Source organism: Cephus cinctus, unplaced genomic scaffold (assembly GCF_000341935.2).
Source record: "Cephus cinctus unplaced genomic scaffold, Ccin1 Ccin1_scaffold1623, whole genome shotgun sequence".
NCBI lineage: Eukaryota > Metazoa > Arthropoda > Insecta > Hymenoptera > Cephidae > Cephus > Cephus cinctus.
The window spans coordinates 222-22,928 of record NW_014333907.1 but is presented as its reverse complement, the minus strand read 5'-3'; the positions used below and the strand labels follow the sequence as shown (position 1 = coordinate 22,928).

At 40.7% G+C, this 22,707-nt stretch overlaps 1 protein-coding gene across 1 annotated transcript in view; it reads right to left on the bottom strand.

Moving 5' to 3' along the window:
* The window catches only part of LOC107273488 (pikachurin), a gene marked incomplete at its 5' end in the record, with an annotated part of 43,974 nt that extends 21,863 nt beyond the window's left edge, over nt 1–22,111 (bottom strand). The window contains 3 exon segments of the mRNA XM_015751746.1: nt 2,698–2,842; nt 7,382–7,583; nt 21,883–22,111. Coding sequence (XP_015607232.1) covers nt 2,698–2,842; nt 7,382–7,583; nt 21,883–22,111 — 576 coding nt within the window.
* Between the last annotated feature and the right edge of the window lie 596 nt (nt 22,112–22,707).

Here is a 22,707-nt window from a genome sequence, read left to right as displayed (position 1 = left end):
TTGCAAAATATGCTTAGTCTTCTTCTTTTCTTGCATATGAAATTTCTGACACTATGACAGTCGTACTTTAGTTTCACTTCATTTCTCTAATACAATTTCAGTGCATTCACTTTCCTTTCACCATTTCTATTACGCTCATGCTCATATTCTTTTCTTTTTTTTTTCATGGATACCAGACGCTCTTTCGAGTCTATACAAGCCACAGAATCGAATATTTTGTATTGCATATTTTCGAAAAAGAAATTTCCTCTTTTGGTGTATCTTTCACTTCTCTTGGATAAATTACATAAAATATTTCATTCTTCTTCCAGGATTTCATTGCCATACTCCATCTTCCCTGTTTTCGTTGGCTCTTTATTCATTTATTTTTCTAAAGCTTTCCAGTCCTCTACATCGTCTCTAATTTTTGCAGCTTGTACAAAGCTTGGTCGCATTGATCCAGGAACATCGTGAACTTTCTCTACGTCATCAATCCGTCACTCTACTCGAGGCCAGAACAGTACACATGTCCATCTCGGTTGAATGCATCGTAATACGTAACTGATGATAGTACGGAGGGCCTACGAGACGTGGTCCTGAAAAATATTCGAAAAAAAATGAAATGCCCAAAACATAGGACAATAACAAGAACGCGTGTCCGATCGGGCGCAAATCTTCAATCAAAATTATGTCAGGATCACGTGCGCCAGGATGTTCACGCTCAATTACATTCGGCTCCCAGTTGATCCTTCGAGAACCCTATTTCAGATACAATCTTCTTTTCCTTGTTTCCACAAAATTCCTTCGTCCGTCAAGGGTCAATAAAAACATTCGGATAAATTTTCCGGAGCGTCGCCTGGTGCCAACTTCATCCCTTCATCTTGTCGAACGGCTCGATGATCTTCTCGAGCTTTCATCTTTCCATCTAGACGACGATCGATTTTCTTCAACTTAAGTATATAGAAGTACCGGTATGTACTACTTTCCTACATTGGACAGCACCTATAACACGTACCACCTATCACGAGTGGTAGCGCCGTGTCTACCTGACACAGAAAATGATGAAAATACGAAATTTCCTAGAACGTCAACGTATACTATGATTTATACGAAACTTCTTGATTTTCGATTTCGCATAGTCAAGTCCTATATACGTGACTCCATAAAAGCGTAAGCCGAGAATTTAGTACCAGGTATCGTACGGCATTACAAGTTTCCCAAGCATCCTATAGGCGACCTTATTGACATTCTCATTAACGATAAATAATATTTTCGATAAGGTGGAATAAAGATGATCCAAATTTTTGAAAAATTACATAGGCTCCTTATTGTCACGTCACGGCGAACTATACGATATCCTATATTCATCTATATCGCCTGTTCACCGATATCGCACATGCCGCGGCTACCGATGAGCTAACAGAAAATTTAAACAAAGGCGCGGAAAAAATCTATAGTCCTAATATCCGGTAATGAATGTATCCAGTCGTACATGATTGATACATCGAAATTACGGGAGAAATGTTTAAGACGTGGAAACGGAGTGAATGATATATATCTTTTCCAGATGACGAATTCCTCGAGCATTCGGAAAGTATTAAATGCTCGCCTGACAAGGTCGTGACGTTAAATGTTAATAATATGAACCATTAATCATCGGTATATAAGTAATTAATTAACAATGATTTATACTAATAAATGTTAGTCAGACATAAGACTGTTGGCTTTTGGAACGATACTAAGAAACAAGGAGGTTTGAAATGAAGTCACTATGTAATTTATAAAGATTAAATATTTTTTGCTCGAATAGAGAATTTAAAAAGCCTTTTCACGCAGGCTGATTGTACAATGAATTAAATAATCGAAAATATATTTTCTATATAAAAACAGAATTCGAGAGGTAAAACGAAAAAATGAAAAATCAAGTATAAAATAAATATTCTATGCAAAATTGTTTCGATCACGTAAATCGGTGATCGAATAAATTTTTATATTTATTAATTATATAATTTCCCTATGGATAGACTCTAAAAATATACACCTATAAAACATTGACCTTTGGTAATAATGTTATACCTTCGTACCGAGTTGCAAACACCTCATTAAGGGCTGTAAGAGAATCTAATGAAAGGCAATCTAAAAAAAAAGGAGGTAAAAGTCAACGTGACACGCAGAGTACGTCGTTGACATTAAAGAAGCCCAAGTCTTCGAGGCTCGAGACACTCCCTCTCTAGGCTCTAAAGAGTTCAGTATAGGTTAGGTATGCAAATCGCAGGTGTGAGACAAGGGATGAAAATTAAAAGGCTCAGGGTGACAGTTTAAGTGACCCAAGTTCGAGCATCCTTAAGTGCAACCACTACCTTATGTAAGTCACTAGACGCGGCCGATGACGTCACCGGGACCTTTAAAATTTACTGTTGTTCTCACGTCTCTAAAACGTCCCAGCAAGTTCAATATCTTTTTTTTACATTGAAGCTATGAGGTTGAGCTACTGGGAATTGAATGACTCGAAGGGAATTTAATGGACGCTAATAAACTCGGTCAGTGCGTTTTTGTAGAATACGAAAGACGTATAATGCCTTGACGACGATTCCAATTAGTAGTTCAGGGGTGGCAACGTGGATATATGTAAATATATATAAATCCAGAGAGAAAGAGAGATCCATAGAAATAAACAGAGGATTCACGAGGGAAAACAATAGGGAAAGTGTACATTACCTTTGACCTTCCCTGTACACGTTTCCCTTGGTTAAGCTGAATCCAGGCGTCCCAACGATGCCTGTAGACAGTTAGGGTGTTCCACTCGTTGAGCTTCACCGTCTCGGAACTCCTTACGATTCCAACCCCACTTCCACAGTCGAATCTGTAAGCAGCAAAAAGTCAGCGTACAGCAAAGGACCTTTGTTCGTCATGCGCAAGACATTCTGAATAGATCAACGAATCAGAAGGAAATATACCAATTTCTATTGGTACTATATGTATATATGTATTGAATTGCTTTTTCTAGTACACTTTTCAGCAAAAGTCTTCCGTACGTAAGAACTACCTCATGGGGAATGTCGATTCCTACCGGGAGTCCAGGCACGAGTCTACTACCTGTGGCAGAATTCAATTTCCAAAGCGTCACAGATATCGCGATGGAATCCTTGGCTGTCGTCTTTTTGAATGGAAATAGGTAGGAAATGATACCTGGGCAAGGGTGACAGGTACGCGGATAGAAAAACCATCTCCCATAGTACACAATGTCCATAGAACGTCCATAGGATGTCTTGTACGAAGTACGTTTGTAGCCCGTGGATTCCTACTGGTTGAACCATCAGGAGTCTTTGTAAAATAGTCATGACTACTAGACTGGTGAGTAACCTTGGCGACTGCCATCTTGGAAACGCATATATTTATTTAGCAAAGCCTCTTCAGATTTACCATTTCAAGCAGAAGATTGTAACGAAAATTATTCCGTTAGTGAATATATCACCGGAGAAAAATTTTTACTAGAAGCTGTTGGCGCAAGCTGTTCTTCATTCAGTAGATATGGTCTGAACCGATCAGACGAAAATTTCGCTACAATTCATCGTTTGCATGTTCGTTCCCACATGGTATAGTCACTGTGAAAATTTCATTCGCGTCCCTCATGGCTGACGAAGAACGTAAAGAAATGAAAAAAATGTTTCCAGTTCAAAATATGCAGACGGTATAAAAGACAATCGGAAGAAAAAAGGTTCCAGCCTCTTTTTTATTTCCCCCTGTTGGGTTAACGTAGGTTGCGTCACGATGATGACACTTCGATTTCCAGGAAACGACACAACGCCTTCAGGCCATTTCGTATTCCGAAGTTGTTATCTCAGCGAGGCTGACCTTTTTCTATCGAATGTTCTCGAATCGCAATCAGTTAACGATGATTTGCGAGGCCATCCTGATGGATTCTGTACTCCGTTGACGGTATGCCTGGGTGCATCGGTGCCCGGGCTGCAGGCAGTACGTACAGTAGGCGTCGCTAAAGAATAAACCTGGGAAATTGCTACCCGCGTCAGCCGGTTCCCCTTGAAGCAGTTCGCTTCCTTATAATTTTTTTTCTTTCTATTTAATTTTTCCCTTTACTTACCGAATGAAAAATAAAGCGAGAGAAAGAAAATCCCATGGGTGGGAAAAAACGGCGTCAACGAGCGTCAGAGCATATATCGTGACAAGCTTCGTGCCTATGTCGGCGACAGGAGCACTCCGAGTCTCATTAATCGCGAAATGAATATGGGTTACAGTCGGTCCTAGCACGTTGCATAATTACCATTGCGAGAAGTAGGCGTTTGCGTAATTAGTGCTACGTAATGAGGAACCTTAAAGACGTAAAGCAGCCGAGCCGGGATGAAGTGAACGAAAATTCTGGTTGGATTCCTCTGTAAAGAATCGTCCTCTGCTTTAAATAAAATCTGTGTAATTTTTGACTAAGCCGATAATATATATTTATATACTATACATGTCACTTTTTTATTATATTCTATATCTATACATTCTGTCCCTTGACTGATAGCAGTTTGTATTAAAACCATAGTAATTACTATGCTATACGAAATTCGTCCAGCTCTTTTAACTGTGTCTCTTCTACTGAAATGCACCGGAACCATAGAGAATAATAACCTCAAAGACGACAGTGGAAACGACATAATAATGATAATAGCAACAGGCCAACGCCATGACAACTGTCTATTGTTTCCGTCCGTGTTTCATAGAATCGTTAACCGTGATTAGAGATACCACTGCGGGGTAGCAAGTAGTCCTCGAGTGACCTTCTACCATTTATTTGTCCTTATAGTCCGACCCCTAGTTTTCATTTGTACAGTGGAGATACAGACTCGTAAAAGAAATTTCCGCAGCAGCATGGGACGCGATCGCCAGGAAAAGATTAGCAGCCTGGGTCGGCACTTGTGGGTTTTCAAATGGCACTCTTATCTCGTAGCAGATGTGCAATATGAGAAACTTAAAAACGATAAATTTATATACAACAATCAGACACGATTATTCAAGACTGTTGCACCGCTTGAAGATAGTTCGCTTAATTTTTATGAATGAAATTAATGTTCCTACCATGGGAACAGTTCTGCATCTCCGTGCATATGCAGATTTAAAAAAAAGTGATAACGTTAACCCGTTTCTTTAATATTTTTCCGACGGCATGTCACGGTGGACTTTTTAAATTTGCAATTCGACGAAGCGGTATCAAGAAAATTTTTCGAAATTTCTTTCACTATCACTCTTCGTTATAAGGCAAGAAGTTAAGAAAGACATGTCATAACTTTTTTGTCTTTTATCACACGACTATTACTTTACTCGAATGATCATTTATATAGACTTTTTGATAATATTTTTTTGGATACTCGACGTTGGAAATATTCTTAGATTATATCGAAATATCTTAGCTGTCAGGGATTCGCGAGGGTGGGTCACGTGTTTCCCCGGTACATTTTTTGGGACGTACGTCCAGGTTGAGGACGGTCTTTAAAATCGTAGGGGAATAACGTTCTGCGAATTTGAGGTGGTTAAATAAAATTGGGACTTGGATACTGGCCAGGGGGACATGTACGAAGATCCCACCTCCATTCTCGTTCTCTGCTCTTCTAACCTCCTTCATAGGAGTACTCGGCTCTTATTCGTCTGGAGGAGTTTGGCCGCAGCTGGGTTTCTAGAGGATATACCTAGTTCTTGCGAAACAGTTGCTAAAGATGGTAATTGTTATGGCTGCAATGTCGGTATGGCCAATGGCGGTATTCAAGGGTTCTACTGCTTACATAATGTGTGTATATATATATAACGTGTGAGGTCTACCAGTTCGCCGCGACGTTTCTATGCTATACGCTTATGCATATAGATGTGCAGACGTACGTGGATATAGACGCGAAAAGTTGAAGCTAAACTACGATGCAATTTTGCCCTTTTCCAGAAAAAACTTTTGCAAGTTAAACTCGACGCGTGAGAAACTTTCTTTCGTTACGGCCAGACAGTTTGCCTTTTCCGGTAGTTCGTCTGGGTATGAGATTTACTTTATTTTATTTTCACTTTTTTTTTTTTTTTTTTTTTTTTTTTTTTTTTTTTTTTTTTTTTTTTTTTTTTTTTTTTTTTTTTTTTTTTTTTTTTTGAGAGAGAGAAATAATCATACACTACACGTCGTATATCCGGCACGAAGCAACGAATAATATTTGTTTGGAATTTTCGAATTTACAATGGCAGTTCTTATCGTTTCGATGCGTCGTGTTGCTTTTTATCGAGTATCGATTATTGTAAATATAACGGAATTTCAATTATCGCTATGAAAATGTAGTGACGACAGCTTTGATTTTGTAGTAAAAAATTTAATTGCGCTTCGTCGAATATATTACTTGCAACAGATTCGACGATTTTAATTAAACGTATTCGACCGATGTCACTGATAGCATAGTCACGTGTATTCCGAGTGTTACGCAAACAGCAAAGGAGAGAGAGAGAAAGAGTGAGAGATTTAATTTACGAGACTTAACATACTGTGACCAAAGTATATAATCAAAATATACCAATATAAATGGTAATTTCCCATTAGAAAATTCCGCTCGTACTATTAAAATTTTCCTCTGTATATTGTAAAATATTTTGAAAATTATATTAATGAAATTATTCCCTATCCACGTAGCATACCACCGGTTAGCCGAATATCGTCCCCATTTACATTCTTAAAAGCATCTCTGCACGAATCGACCGTCCAGTCATTAAAATCTATCACACGTAATAGTATATTATTATATGTACCAATAAAATTCGATATACCCAATATACACAATATCGATTGATTACTAATCGCGATCCAGTATATAGAATCCATCTATTGCGTATCGTAGGTTTCCAATAGCTGCCAATAAGCGAGCATGGTTATCGGAAGCGCCAAGGCCCTCGCGATATTGTGACATTAATAGGTAGGAAAAGTTGTCAGGGGACGAAGTTGGGTTATTCCTCAGGGTGAGGCAAAGTTAATACGAAACGTTTTGAGAGGCGTCGCTGACGAGGAGACGTCTAGAGCAGTCGGTTGGTCGTTGGAGGAGAGGAAGAGAAGGTTGGCTTAAGTGAGTCAGGGTTCTTCATTAATAAACCCCTCAAGGTTAGCGACCCCCTACATCGTACTTTACATACATCCACGTCAACTCCTGGTGATGTCGGTAAACGTTCCTGGCCTCCTATCTCTGTACCTAACCCATCCTACCTACCGACCTACCTACCCAGGGAGCCAGAGCGATCCTGGAAAACGATCCAAGAGATCCTTGGAGGGTTGGTGAAAATAACTCTCGAAGAATTACAGTCGTGACCTGTGACCTTTCGAGGGGGTCAATGTTCCTTGCGGAGACCCTAGGAACCCGCTGGTACAATAACTTTCTCACGAAATTACCTGAGTTCAATGAAGCCGTGGTGGAGGATCAGGGCCATGAAGTCACCTTGTAGATCATCCCGTTCGCCAGCCAGTAGCAGCACTCCGTCCCAGGCTTCGGGACGGAATTCAAGCTCCAGCTGGACGTGCTTGTAAGCCGCTCTCAGAGCCGGAAACGCGAGCCATCCTGATCCGGTAAATCGCGGTGACCTCACCTCGCTCTCTGTAACGTAAAATCACAGTCGAGTTCAATGAGCTGCTTGATTCTCGACGAGGGTGTGACGTGCCACTGATTAATTACCCGTTAAAGGGGTTTCAGTGGCTGTGGATCGAAGCTCTCGCTTTTTCGGAATGGATTTTAAACGCATACGGTATGGTTTTACTAAACGCGCATGGACGGAGCACAGGGTTAACGAGTAGGGTGCCGTTATGAGTATCCTACCACTTATCACGAATTGTCTTCTCGCCGAAGGGAGGTAAAGTGTTATTGATGGGGGTTCAAGAAGGGGAGAGAAAAATCGGAATTCTCGACACACGCCAGACTTATGAAATGCCTTACACCGTGGGATGTAGAGTCTTATCAATCACGAGATACGATTTATATGTAAGGTATATATATATATTTTGAGGTATATGCTATAGGGATCATGATAAATCAGTCTAGCTAAAAAAGAAAGGGATAAAGTTTGGCCGTGCACGCCCATGGAATTTCTTGGCAATCGAGGATAACTTCGAGGGAAGGTCACTCTGGTGTGTCGCAATAAAATACAATTGATCCTGGATAAATATGACCACGATCCGTCGACTCGACTGAGCCTTTCAGCCACGAAATAATCTCGTCGAGTTTCGGGAAATGCGCTGAACGTCTATACGGGTTTTATATATGCCTACGTGTACGCGGAGCACTAAATTAAAAGTTGATTTAGAACGTTTTTGAAAACTCATAAAAAATTATGAGAATGCATTTGCCGGGATTTAAATATTCATCTAGTTCTTATTAAGAAGTTATGATACGGTAGTGCCAAATTAAAAAATATTCTCCTTTATTTATATTGATAAAATATTACATTTTATCAACTGTCATTGACTATCCAAAGAATCTTGAACGAGGAATAGTGCTATTACGTATGATTGATAGTGGTGCAATCCACTGGCCGAGAAGTACGGTGTCTGAAATGAGAAAACTCCTTTCTGTGTCCTGTGCCTGAAAAGAGTTATTGTCGGTCTACTATGGCCGAACAATATTATGCTGTTAGGATGGACGTAGATAACAGTAAAAGTAATTATTGTCATGTTTTACAGTGAACCTCTTATGTAGAGATATTTTGATGTCACGTGTGACGGCTAATTGACTTTCCAATTGGACTGAACATGTTCTCCTGCACGGAATTGACCTTTGGCACGTAGCCAAACGGCCTCTGTGATTTCTCATGTCTTAATTAACTAGTTCGTATGCCGCAGTTCTTATAGGGGTGCTTAGCCGCCACCCTCCACCGAGCGCGATAACTTACGATTTAACTGTTAAAAGTGCTCGTTTACGTGGAAGGACTGAAAAATTATTCGACATTTTTATATCCAGCCGAAAATTCACAAGTATAAGAAAATTTTCGTGAAACCCTTTGACGATTTTTCCAAAACGAAATTATGTCCTTGATTTTCTTTTAATATCTTCTATTCGTATTTCCTCGTTTTTTCCCCATATCCTGCTTCTCTTTCGAAACTTTTCTTAGTGACGAACATCAATCAAAATTTGCCAGGAACATGAGACGCAACAGGATGTCGACTCGTACACTAGCGAGCCATAATGCACTTCCTGTTTATAGTATATTCTCATTAATTGACAATAGTAACTTTGATGATCATTCTTACGCCCCGTTACACAGACGTACCTTATTTTACAATTTCTAAGGAAAAATAAGAATTCTAGATCCATTTTCCGCAAAGCACGTAAATCTCATATTCACGGTCGAAAGCTTGAAAAATTTAACACAGAAATGACAGGCAAAGGACTATCCTGGAAGATGAAGTGAGGGGTTCGTAAAAAAAAAATGAGGTTAAAATCGGAACGCTTTAAGAATTCTCAATTTCGAAGTAAAATATACCCGGTGATTAGATTGTGTCTGTATCCGAGACCCATATACTATATAAAAGATGACTATGCATAATTCTCCACGTATAAGAAACACCGAGGCTCGAACCGCACGATTCATAGCAAGGTACGAAAGGGAAAGAGGTTGGCCTATTGAACTCGTGATTAAAGTCGAAATTGCGAAAAGAGGCAGAGAATGAAGTGATGGAAGAAAAGATGAGAAGGAAAAGGAAAGCAGACAATAAAAAGAATAATAGCCGTCGGCGATGTCTCTCATGTACGAGCAATTTATGTTCCAATCCATAACCAATGACGTTAAATTAGTTTCTAATGAAAATAGGAAAACGCCCTCCAAACATATACACGTCTCTCCGCGACCTCCCCACAGCAACCACAAGGGTATACCGTATATATAAAAAAATAAAATAAAAGTTTGCACTCAAGTTACGGGGATGAAAAATGCAACGGCAGAAAGAAAGCAGCAATATATTTTTACACGTAGCATAGGGGAGGATTCTGGAGATCCATTACGACACCCTCGACGTCCAGTTCTGCAATTCCAACCGGGATGGGTAATGTTTCTCAATGTTATAAGGCTTAGGGGGTCCTTCCGACAGGGGTGCAATAGATATCTACCCCATACAACAAGATCCCACTACCCTTCGGACCTGTCGATTAAATACAGCCCCATACAGAACTCCTCAGAGAATTTCGAACAATTCCAAATCTCCAGCCCTCCTGACGCACTCGACCCCTCTGGACATCTCAAATTCAACTAGATTTTTGATCTATCAGCCAATATAAGACTTTAGCTTGCAGCTTCGCCTATTTTACGATTAGTCGTTCCTATACTGTGTTTAACGTTACTACCATATACGTACGTAGAAACGTGCCCCGTGCCAATGATGACGGCTAGTTAGATGGGAGCGTTCGGGGGTGCGTATGGTAGGTATAGTAAAGAGGTGTGTCAGATAGGGGGTTCGGAAAGGCATACAAAGTCCGTCTGTTGGTTCTATCGATTTTATAATCAAGTTGAACACGTTGGGGCTGCTCGTTGGTAGGTAGGTAAGTATAGGCTGTATATATGTTTATATACGTCCGGACAGAATAGGACGCGCTTATATACGAAATATCCCTAGATACGTATTCATACGAACAGCTGGTAACCAAGATGCGTCTTACAGAGACATCATAAGGAATTTATGGGATAGTTTCTTTACCTTTCTTATTTTATACTTATTTTATTGTTTCTTTGTTTGTCTCCTATCGTCACGCGAAAAACGTCCGTTGTGGCTACAATTAAATGTGTGAGAGAGCCATTAATATTCAACGACGCCACCGCCGAGGAATTATCGAATTGGGACATCGAGTTGGTATGCTAGGGAATTATGCTGCTGTATGCTTTAAGTCTATAGTGCTGTGCTGCTTGGTAACTATTACTCAAGGGTATAGTATAGAGCGCGTTACTCTATTACTATAGCGCGATTAAACGCGATATGACGCAGCGAGTTACACGAGCTGGACGGAAAGAGAACTACGGCTCGTAAGTTATAAGTTGGATGGTTGTATTTAGAAAAAAGAACATGTGCAACCTTCTCAGAGTTTCGAGAGGCTTTTTACAACGAGTCACGGTTGGGTTAGGTTCAAGATAAGCAAGGCGACGAGAGTTAAGCGTGTTAAGTTTGAGTTTCTCGTCGAGTGGGATTTTTATGTTTTTCAAAGTCTTTACGCGAACATACGAACCAATTAAAATGGTAGCGCCACATTTAACGTGGGTTTATAAAAAGATTTTATCCCATGAATTAAAACATTGTTTTATTGATAGTTTTATTTTGCTCGACAAATAATTCATTAGGAGTATAAAACGAGTATTATTGTACGATGGATTGTTTTTTTTTAGCAATTAAGGTTAATGGGCGTGGATATGTAATTTTTTAAGCATACCTAGCCTAACCTTACGCAATCTGTAATATATACTTGAAAATGTTCTAGCAAGGAAGGTCTAGACGGTAAGTACAGTGAGCTTCAAAATTATTGCTTCACCAAGTTCGTTGTCTGATTTTTTAACGAATAATCAAATAATTATGAGACTAACCGTATCTGCTGGGCGAGAGAACGATTGGATGAAAAGCGTGTTAAATCTACCGCAGTAAAGTTTATAACTCAATAATAACTTATAATTGACGGAATTTGCCGGTACGTGTGCAATCGTTCCTAATAGCAGTAGCAACAATATCAGAGGACACGGCGTCGAACGTAACCAGTGAAAAAGGAAATAAATCTGACCAGGAATATCTGAGCCGAGACTTTTTGTATAGTTGAACGATTATCGTGAAATCATTTATACCAACTGGTGACTTTGCGGTAAATTGAATATTCCCGCTTACCGCTGTGCACAGTGTACGTATATATAAATAATCGGGTTTTATCGGCTGTTGAGTTTCCCTTAGTCGTATTTCCTAAAGGACGAGCGTCCTTGTAGCTAAAAGAAAGCTTGACCCAAAATGGTGAACTGATAAAAGAAAAGTCATAAATTAAAGTGAAAGGAAAAAAGTTTAATAAAATATTATTGCTAATGCTTCGCCCGAGAACGCATATATCCTTTCTCTTGATTCCCTGCCGAAAAGCTGATTCGAAAGGTGTCACCCCAAGAGTCGTAGGTACGTGCGTGCGTGTCACGTTCTATATAAATGATAATAAAGCAGCAGCACCGACATTCCCCCGCAACGAAGGCGTAATGTCGTCACGCGAAACCCCCAAGTCACGGAATCCCACCCTTCGATCCAAAGACCCACTACTGTTACTTTAAGCCACGTTCCGATATCGTTCCAAGTAGAGAACTGGCTGGGTACGGGGTACGGATGGCCAACCCTTATGACCAAGGGAGGCAACTTGGGTATTTTCGAGAGAGCAAAGAAAAAAAGGTAAGAGATCTGAGTCTGGCCTTTCCATCGAATCTAATGGTTTTCCATTAGAAAGGAGTGGGTAGTAAGAAAAAACAAAAGTGGTCCAAAACAACTCGTCCAATTAACCGCGTGATTAACGTTCCGAGGCATCTTTGGAGAGAGATCGATAGGGGCGAGTGACGTAACTGGCCCAACTTTTTTTTTTTAACGAATGTTTTTTCTTTCTATTGCCAATAAGGGTTGCGTAGTACAATGCACACGGTGCTCTCGGAATTTCGAAGGTTGGTATCAGGTATTTGTGATGGTCGGTCGACTTCAAAAGGGTCCGTCCCTTCAGGAATTTTTAGGGTAGGTATACATTACCGAAAGGGCCAGCACCCTTACCCGGAGGGTAGACGGTAACGCAGCTCGGTACTTTAGGGCAGTGAGGTTGTACGTCTTCCGGAAGGGGTGTAGCCTGTTCACGTCCTGCATATACATGAACACCCAGTTCCAATCCTATGGGATATTTCCAATAACGTTCTATATGTTTTTTTCCTCTTTTAAAAAACAACTACCTGTGCAGCTTTTCCTTTGTTTTTTTTTTATTGCACTTTCCAAAGTAGTATCCATATATGTATACATAGATTCTGGCCGCGATTGGTATTGCTTCGGAGGTGAGGTATTTTTCTACTTATCCTTAGGCGAGAAGAATTGACGAGAAAATTCCATTGGTCGGACGCTTTTCACTCGTTGGCCTATTTCCCGGCTTCATTCTTTTCTGGTTTCCGGTAACTGCTCCGTCAGGTATTCCGAACGGAATTTCTATTTAGATGATCTTTTCGAGTAACGCAGCTAAGCATCGACCCATGGGGATATTCTCTATTATTCCCCTAGGGGTGCACCAATAAGGATGTAATTGAATGAGAGAGAATTATACAGATATAGTATACTGCAATAAAGTTCCACTTTCGTCCAGAGGCAAGTACGTACATGGGAATACTCGTTGATGGATGTGTCTATCATAGATAGGTAGTCAAACTGAAAGTCGAGTTTAGTTAAATAATTTGTCCAGTAATTTTATACAAATTTGTTCTCTGCGCGAAATATCGAAATCAGATAAACATTGCGTGATGCAAACTTATCTTTATTGCCTGCCGGGAATAGGAATATTTTTTTAAAACGAGAATTTACACACCACAGATAAATTCGGATATCGATTATATTGGGTATTAGATATCGACTCTTTAAAAGGTACACATTTAGTGGTACGAATGTCATGGCATATATCTATTGGCAGTATCCTTTATATTTTGCGGTTGACCGATCGATTCTCCCGTGTTAAATTAACATGTGAAATATCGTACGGTATAAGTGAAACCCCGAAAATGCAAATTCGAGTAAACGCTTAGAATGAAATGTAAAGAGAAAGAAAATAAAAATTGACAAGAGTACTTGAGCAGCTACGATTACCGATTCCAGGTTCTTTCAAGCTAACAAAGCCACTGATAAATAAGTAAAATCCTTCATGAAATATATTCTTCTAGAAAAAAAGCTCAAGTTTATGGAACAAAGGCATTTGAGGTCGTGAAATTTTACCGCTCAAAGCACGAAGCCCAATTGAATTTCCAGTGGCGTACTAACTTCCTGGTGAATCATAAATTGGCGTAGGACGGTCTGAGAAAGTTCTACAGAGGACTCGGAAAAACTGTCAGACTTGGGATTTGCGACTCCTGGCCAACGTGCCGATATAAGCGGGGCTTTAGTTCTGATTAAGGGATCCTGTGAAAAGCTATTGGGAAAAAGCTCAGAGATAGAGACAGAACGGTATTATTTGTTCGCACTTTAAAACCGTAGATGCATCGACTCGTAAAGCCGTCCGCATATAAACCTCTTCTACTCGTTTATAACGACAATATGACGGTTCCATTATAAAAAGTGTCTCGCATTTCGTTTAGCGAAATGCAGACGTATACAGGGGCGAATCGTAACCAACGAAAAGAGGATTAAATCTCAGGTAGAAAGAGAATTGACTTTTTGATGCGGCATAAAGTTAAAAAACTTTTATTTTCGTATTCACGTTATATATCGTTAACAAAAAATTGTACGAGGTAAATACATATCGTAGAAATTTTCTTCCAGAAGTCCAGGGACCAGCCTAGGTACCCCGACTGGGCCAGTACAGGTCTATCTAAAATTTCGATGGGTCACCCCATTTCCATAATGAAATTTCTACATGGGATATTCACGTAGAAATAATTAAAAAAAAATATCACTCTGACCGTCCTATATTTAATGTAAAAAAAGTGGAATATAACAAAGGGTAAGAAAATAGAGGTGTTTTGTCCAGATTGAAATATTTTACTAAACAGTGGGTAGATACCAGCCTGTGTTGGATGGTACGTATATGGTTTAATAGAAGCAGCAGATAGCACTGGTCTGGTAGGTAGGTAAGCACTAAAGGCGAGTTCATACGAACGACATCGATCTTCCAGAAACCCACGTTCCCGACCAAGTTTATGTTGCCGTGAAAGTTTGCCGCTTGTTAGTCACACGCCCGTTTCCAGATAGGAGGCCAGCGATGTCGCGGCGTTAAGAAGTGCTAAGGTCGAATGATAAAAAAGAAAAGAAAATCCGTTGAAAATCTTCCGGTGTCTCGAGAAACGAAACTGACGTTCCGTTTTCGGTATGGAAACGGTGGCGTTGCGCGCAGAGCCTATTGTAATGGAGAGTCATTCCGAGAAGACAATAAGAGCGAGGAAAATTAGTCGGTAGCGTCGTTCCGCGAGAGAATTCTCAGAATAAAGATGACTGAGGGTGGCATCGCGACGTAACATAAAGTGGCAACACACTGCGTAGCTCAGCGAAAGGTAACAATGGCCGACCGAAGCCGTCTGGGCTTTGGGAGGAACAATGCCGCGTGGGTTGCGCAACTATGAGAAAAGGGCGAGTGTGACGTAGGTGATTAGAGTTTTACATGCATACATCTCTGTTATCTATGTATTCGTACCCTTTTCCACCCTTGCGTCACAGACTCCCATTTAGCTTAAAGAGTCACGCAGCCCTTGTAGCGTACGATTTCTAGTACCTAACTTCTACGTAGACAGACCTAGGATAATTATCGGCGCTACTACCGCAGATTCAAAGCGCAATTAATTTCTCGATAGTTTGTACCGAAGAAAAGTAATACAAAGTACAACCAACTGGAGGAAAAGTGGATTGGAATGTCATCGAATAACTGGGGTCTTCAATTAGGATCTTATAGACGGTATAAATCGGGACAGCGCCGCCTAAAGTTCTACGGCATGTATACAGAACCCGAGAAGGGCTTGAAGTCTCGTTTACTTAGGTTAGGAAGGAGTTTTAGGAACCTCTTTTCTACATCAGTCGATTCCTACGTTTCCGTAATGCTTCGAGCTTATTCGCTCCCTTTGGAGCCACAATGAAGTCTGAAAAGAAAGCTACTTAAGAAGATACGCCTAGGTGGCCGACGTTGTGACTGAATGACGGAGGCTATACAGGAAGCGAAGGAACGAGACAAGTTGGGACAACCGGAAGTATAGAAAAAAAAGAAATAGAAAAAGAAGCGGAAAAAGAAAAGTAACTTTTTTAACATCAATTTAGAGCTTTTTTTCCAGGTCGAGAAGACGTTTACCAGAGATTACGCAATTTCCTGAATTACTCGATAAATTCTCGCGTGTAGGGTCTTTCGCTACTGCAAGACAAAGAGCCGAGACTTATGGAGCACGTAAGAAGTGGAGAAAGCGAAAGTCTGATATAAAAAATTCAGAGAGCCTACTATTGAATTGTCCACCTGGGTAACGTTTATTTCAGATTCTCAAAAATGGTCAATACCAGTGCGAAAAACTTTATTTCATTAAGGCTGGAACAACGATGGCCTCCCAGTGAGGAAGCGTCCCTCGGTTAGCGACAAATCCGCACGGCCAATTAGAGGTGGCGCGTCGAACGATTTATCGGCAAACACACGTTGAGCGTCTCTAACAACTTTGGATTCCTACTGTTCCTGGTTTGGCCGTAGCCTCGGCCAAGCAATGTGCGGTTAATCTGCTTAATCTAGCGTGCTGGCCGTCACTTTGGCCACTGGCCAGCAATGCCATAGTCGACGTTCTCAAACGAAGAACTCTATATCCATGCTTAATGGGCATAAGCGTATTATTTGCTTGGAGGATTCTCCGTTTTTGGTTGCATAAACCTAAGCTCCTCGCGTGCCTTTATCGTGGCCGCTATTTTGTACCCGTACGTGTAACGACTGAATATTTAAAATTTTGTAGGCATTCGTGATAGGCGAATATTTTTTCGAAAATGCGAATGGGATTTTGTTTTCAGGATAACTTAAAACGACCCGTGAACTTCTTTTATGCTCACGAAATACAGTGCGATTAATCCGAGCGCAATGGTACGTGGGGATACGGGTGCGATCGATCACTGTCCAGTTTCAATTAGACGAAAGTAGGCGAACCAATGATAAATATGATAGCAGTCGCGACATAGTTGATTCGCAAAGAGGTGCCTCGATGACGTTGCTCGCTTGTTGGAGGACTCGGTCGGAAGGGAATATCGACCGGAAGGCAAACGAACGTAAAGTTCAGCGACTGCGACGGGGTTGGTTCTCTACGGAGGTAGCCGTTTGGCCGTTAGAGAGTTCAGAGGGGGTAGGTCTATGGTTCTATTGGGTGGAATCAGTTTGAGAATGGTTGGATACCGGTAGGGTGTGCGTAAGATTTATATACGGAAGTGAGAATGTAGGAAATTGCAAGTCCAAAATGGGGATCGATGGGAGATTAGTTCAGAGCAGTGAACGATTTCAAAATAATTTTTCAACCACCTCATTTCCGTTTCTCCTTTGCATATCAAATGGGATCCTGACAGATTGAAACGAAATCAACGATTGGTAATTTCAAGGAGTGGTTTTCTGGTCCAGAGCTTCAAAGTATCGTGGGCGGAAATCCGTTGTCTGCATTGAGTCAATCATTTTTTTCCTTGCTGGGGCAACAACGTGCTGATCTATCCGTCCGGACCACGTCATGTCAATTTTGTGGATTGAGAGCCTGGACGAAAAGGGGAAGGAAAATATATAATAAAAAAAAAAAAAAATTAAAAGATTCAATCACACGTCCCTTTTGAAACTCTCGAAGCCTCCAAACGGTCGACGCAGTACAACGTGGCGACGTCCAATGCAAAATGGATTGGCCCCGCGGCAACGACAATGAGCGATTGTTCCCTTTGTTCTAGACTCGAATAAACGAAGAAACTTCGAGGACATCGTCTCAATCGTTAAGTACACGTGTACCCAATTTCGAATGGGAACGAAAAATCTCATGAGAACGTAAGGGAATTATGCGGGAACATTCGAATGCGGTATATTCAATCGAATGGACAGAGTCGAAGACCCAATGGATCCTTATGGATGTATGTATATTCGAAGATATAAGAATTTACATATATTCATAACATCGAAAAGGAAAGAAATCATTGTTATCTCGTGATCGAACCTCCCAAAAAATACAGTCTGCAAGCTGTAATGCCTCGGGCAAGTACACGTGGCTTTTCATAAAATTATGGAAATACACGTTAAATAAATATAAAAAAATAATACACTATAAAACCGTGCACGTCGATATATTGTAATAAAAATCCTATGCAAAGCCACGTACGGAATTGTTAGAGACTTTTTTTTTTCATCTGCCAAATCAAAAACACATTGAACACATGAACCGAGTATAAATGGTATTCGATATTTCTATACACCGTACCAAAATCTTATATACGAAATACGAAATCTGAAAAATGCGAAAATTTCGTAAAACTGTCTGATACAGGAAGACATCAAAGAAATTTCATTTCAACGTTATCGCTTTGGAAGCTCTGAACTATATATAACAACCAAGCAAAGAACACTCTTAGGCACGACGCTTCACGTAATTATACCCTACCTCTTCGCGTGGATAAGATCGCATCCACGGTGAAATATAACGAGCGCCGATGAGCGTCGATAACGGCCAAAATCGTTGCCGTATATTAAAGCGAGCGCCACGACGGCAGAGACGCCGTGCCTGGGAGGCACGAAAAATATAGTAGGGTAGCGGAAGATATGACTGGGAGACTTGAAGAAGGTGATGGAGTAGGAGACTATAGAAGGGTAGGCCATTGTTGTTGACTTATAGTATATACCAATAGAGTGCAACGATATACAGAATTGAGTGGATCGCTCCAGCGGAGCAAAAAATTCTTTGACTATGAACGTTCCTGTACTATGTATCCAGCAGGGATTACTTGGGAGGTATATTAGACAAAGGTTGGGTGATCTAATCTAACATCTGATGCCTCAAAAGACTGTTAAGCAGGTACGGTAAGAATTTTTAGTCACGAAGTAGGTACAATCGAAGTTCAATTTGATTTCTATCGCTTTGACGTCCATTTGCAAGAGGTTTGTGTTCCGAGGAGCGACGGTGGCGCCACGTGCTGCGGTTAAGATGCGGAAGTCGCGTTAACTTCGTCATCAGACTTTTGGACGTGCTTGGAGAGCTTCGCGTATAGTCTTCAATTTGAATGCTCGATCGACCACTCTACATATACGGATGGGTTTGGATTGTTAGACTTGTTAGAAGTTTCTCTAACACGAGTGTGACCGTCCAGCTCCGATGACGAGTCGAAGACTCTCGATCAAATTCAGGCGGTAGTACACATAAGCGAATCGTGTAATACCGTGATAGACCCCAAAGTTGTTATCGAGTTTACTGATTTCTATCATAGGATTACGAGGGGAATCGTTGGGAAGTTTCTGGAATATGAGGACTTCTTCGCGAAATTATCGGATTTTTCTTGAGTTCGTACTCGAGCAAATAAAGCAAATTTCTAAGTAAACATTGTAGTCAGCCATCTTGAATGGCCTATCTCGATGCTATGCTTTTAAAGATATATATAATATACTAAATAATATTACGTCAAGACTCGCTTGACTCAAAATAGAGTATCGCATTTTTTCAAATTTACATACAAGTTTCTTAGACAGTGTGAAACGATACAGGTGCTGCCGCTGTGGCAATTACTGGAACTATTGAAATTGTACGATCAGTACAATGAAACTGTATATGCATACAGTATGCATTACTAAACATTACTGATACTGTTATTTCTATCCCTACTGACGTTATTACTTCCAACAATAACTATACCAGTAGCTACTACTATATCGTCTAGATCTGAAAACCAACTTTTGCAGGAAACAGAAGATGAGAGACGAAGTTACAATAGTTTGAATAACGCCAAACAAGTCGGGACAGAACGATCAAGGCCATTGTAAGCCTCACGAGTATAAAAGGGATCCTATACTGCCTGCGATTAACTCAGTTTTACGAACGTCGGCGAATCTTCTTAGAATTAAATTCCGTCGTAATCTGTTCCTCATTGAAAATATTTTGTCCCTGAACTAAGTAATTTCAAAGTTTCGCTATACTCCATGCTGAGCACACCTGCTCTGAGTATCATGAAAAAGATATACCTATATACCTATCTTACATGTATAAAACAAACCAGGTCAAAAAAGATACCCAGATAAACGCTTTCAAACACGGGATGGATCACTGATAGATCATTTTCCATGATCTATTATAACGTCAGCATCAAACGATAAATGATCGATGATAGATATATGACGTGATAGAAGTTAAAAAGATAGATCAATTACAAGAGGGAGCGATGTTTCACAATATAAACAGTACCCACGTGTATACTCGAGTAACTACGTATATTCGTATACACGTACAAGTTCGCGCAAAAGTTTTGCGAATAATTTGAAATCATGGTAGCTGCAATCCCGTTCGGCGAACTTTTACGTATATATTATCGTATACATGGGCTAGCTTTTCAAGGAAGTGCTGAACATATATCTCCAGCGGGTTATATCCCGTGAAACAGGGATTTTTCTCCTTTAACTACGGAATCACGTTTGCCTTTAAGATTCCGAATGCTCACGTAAACGTATGTGTCTGCTTCTCTACAAGAATAAATATGTTCATAAAAATACAATGTAAATATATTTAAAGAAGCACCATTACTTGATAACATTATTTTTTCTTTTCATTTCCCTTTTTCTTTAAGACGTTACAGAGTAACGATAACCTAAATCCGTTTAACATATATATATAGACCGACAAAGCTATTGCTCGACGGGAAAAAAGCACGTATCAACATACCGCGACGCGTATCATCGACCCGAGTGACCCTTGACCCTTTACATGGGTCAAACCCAGTGTGAAGTAACGATATAATACGAACGAAGGCCCATAGATCTGCCATTTCGAAATTTTAAAGGGTCCAACGATACGCGCGTATATATTTCTTTTCGAATAAAAAAAAAAACCCTATCCACCCCCTTCCTACCAAGGTTATATCGTTTTTCTTATTTATTAAGGTGACATGGAAATTCCACTGGGTCTTATCGCTTCCGTTTATCTCGGATTGGCAGGCCGAGATGATTCTCCTCAAATTCGTTAATACCATCGGTAAGATCAACAAAAGCAAATTGAGTTGATCTGTCGGTAAGCAACGAGAGAAGGGAATCCAGGGCCGTGTGAATGGGGCGCCACGGTAGAAGCCGTTGCGCAGGAGATTTAATAAAGCCAAGGCAGAATATAAACGGGTATAGTGTCTGCCGGATGGTTCGTGTAATTAATGCCAGACATAAAGCAAAAGGGGATGTTTCGGCAATGGATTTGACGTGGAAGTTAGAAAAGAGAAAGATGGAGGATAGAGCTAGCTGCAAAACAGAAAAGAGAAGGAACACGTGCTGCGGGAGGGTGTTAGGCTTAATCCCGAGTGACTGGATGGAAGGGGCTGTCATCAACGTGGTTCTCGGCTTTATCCTACTATGCATCAGGCTTAAACCACCCTGACCTAGTGGCTATAAAATAGTACCGATATAGATATAGACAGTAACTAAATAAAAGGGGTGAAAGGACTGAGCAATAAATGCTTTTCAAATAAATTCGTAATTCCAGCGCTTATCGGTATAACCATCCGTTCCAGTGAATAACGTAGAAATAACGAAAGATACGTGTATACGAAGCTGAAGAGATGGGGGTTGATAAAACAAAAAAGAGTAACAGAAAAATGTTTTATCGGATCGTTCGAGCGTATGGGAAATGCCGAGGAAAATTATTTCAACGAATTATCGTGCCTCCCTTCTGGTAGGACGACGTCAATAGCATTCTTATGGCCGTGACGACGTCGCGAATATCGAGCGTCCCCGCGGCAGCTGCTGGAATTCGTAAATTCACCGGTGTTCTCGGATAACGCGATTAGCGTCAGGACTTAACGAGCACGCCTACCAGTCTGCCGATGATTATCTCAAAAGTCCCTAGATAAGATCTGCCGGTACCATGCCGTCTAGGTATTTCGCTTCGTGATAAATTTTCTCACATTTCACGAATAACTGTAGTACAGACTTACCAGCCTGCTGTACGATATAGCGTTACCCCGATATGCTTATGGATACAGTACTGCCAACGTATAGTGAAATCACTCACCTAACTGACATCGATCGCCGCTCCTGCCCAGCGGACATTGACACCTCTGCCTGAAAGACCCTTGTATCTGTCTCGCGGTAACGCCGTTGCCTTCAAGATCCTCCTCATCTTCGCTACGGTAGCGTTCGATATAGCAATTGCCACCAGAGCCGCAGTCCAAGGAGCATGCGGGTTCGGTGCTGAGAACGTTTTCCGTGGTGGATGGTAATTTTTGTTCTAGATTTGGTAGCTGGAAAAAAACAAAAAACTTTCACGTGAAGTGCATCATCGTAGCCAAGCTATTCTGATAGATATATTAAAACGTTCCACCCTTATACCCCCCTATCCTCCATCCTTTTTCCTTCCTAATCATCCATTCTCGATGATTGATACGTTAAGAGCCCCACATAAGAGTGCATAGCGCACAGTGGATGTGCATAAGCCAGCAGGCGTCGAATACAATAGAAATACCAGTAAGCCGGTATTTGAAGAAATCGCTAATCCAATTAGTTAAATCAAATAATCAAATCAAATAATAAATCAAAATATTGAATCCAAAAAGCGACGTTAACGCCTCGGGAGGAAAGAAATCGTTATCCCCGCTAGATTTAACGTATGCCTATCGAGGATATAAGCAGCGGCTTCCTCGATAGGAGATCACTCGTGTCTGTCTAGACGAATCAACCAGACCCATGTACACCACAAGACGACAAGAAGCAAGTAAAGATTTGGAAAGTACAAATTATCAAAAAGCTAGGAGAAAACCAATCCTCTATTCCAGAGCGAACCAGTGAACAGTATTGTACTGCAGACTGTGGGAACTCATCCACGGCAGTTCCTGGTCTT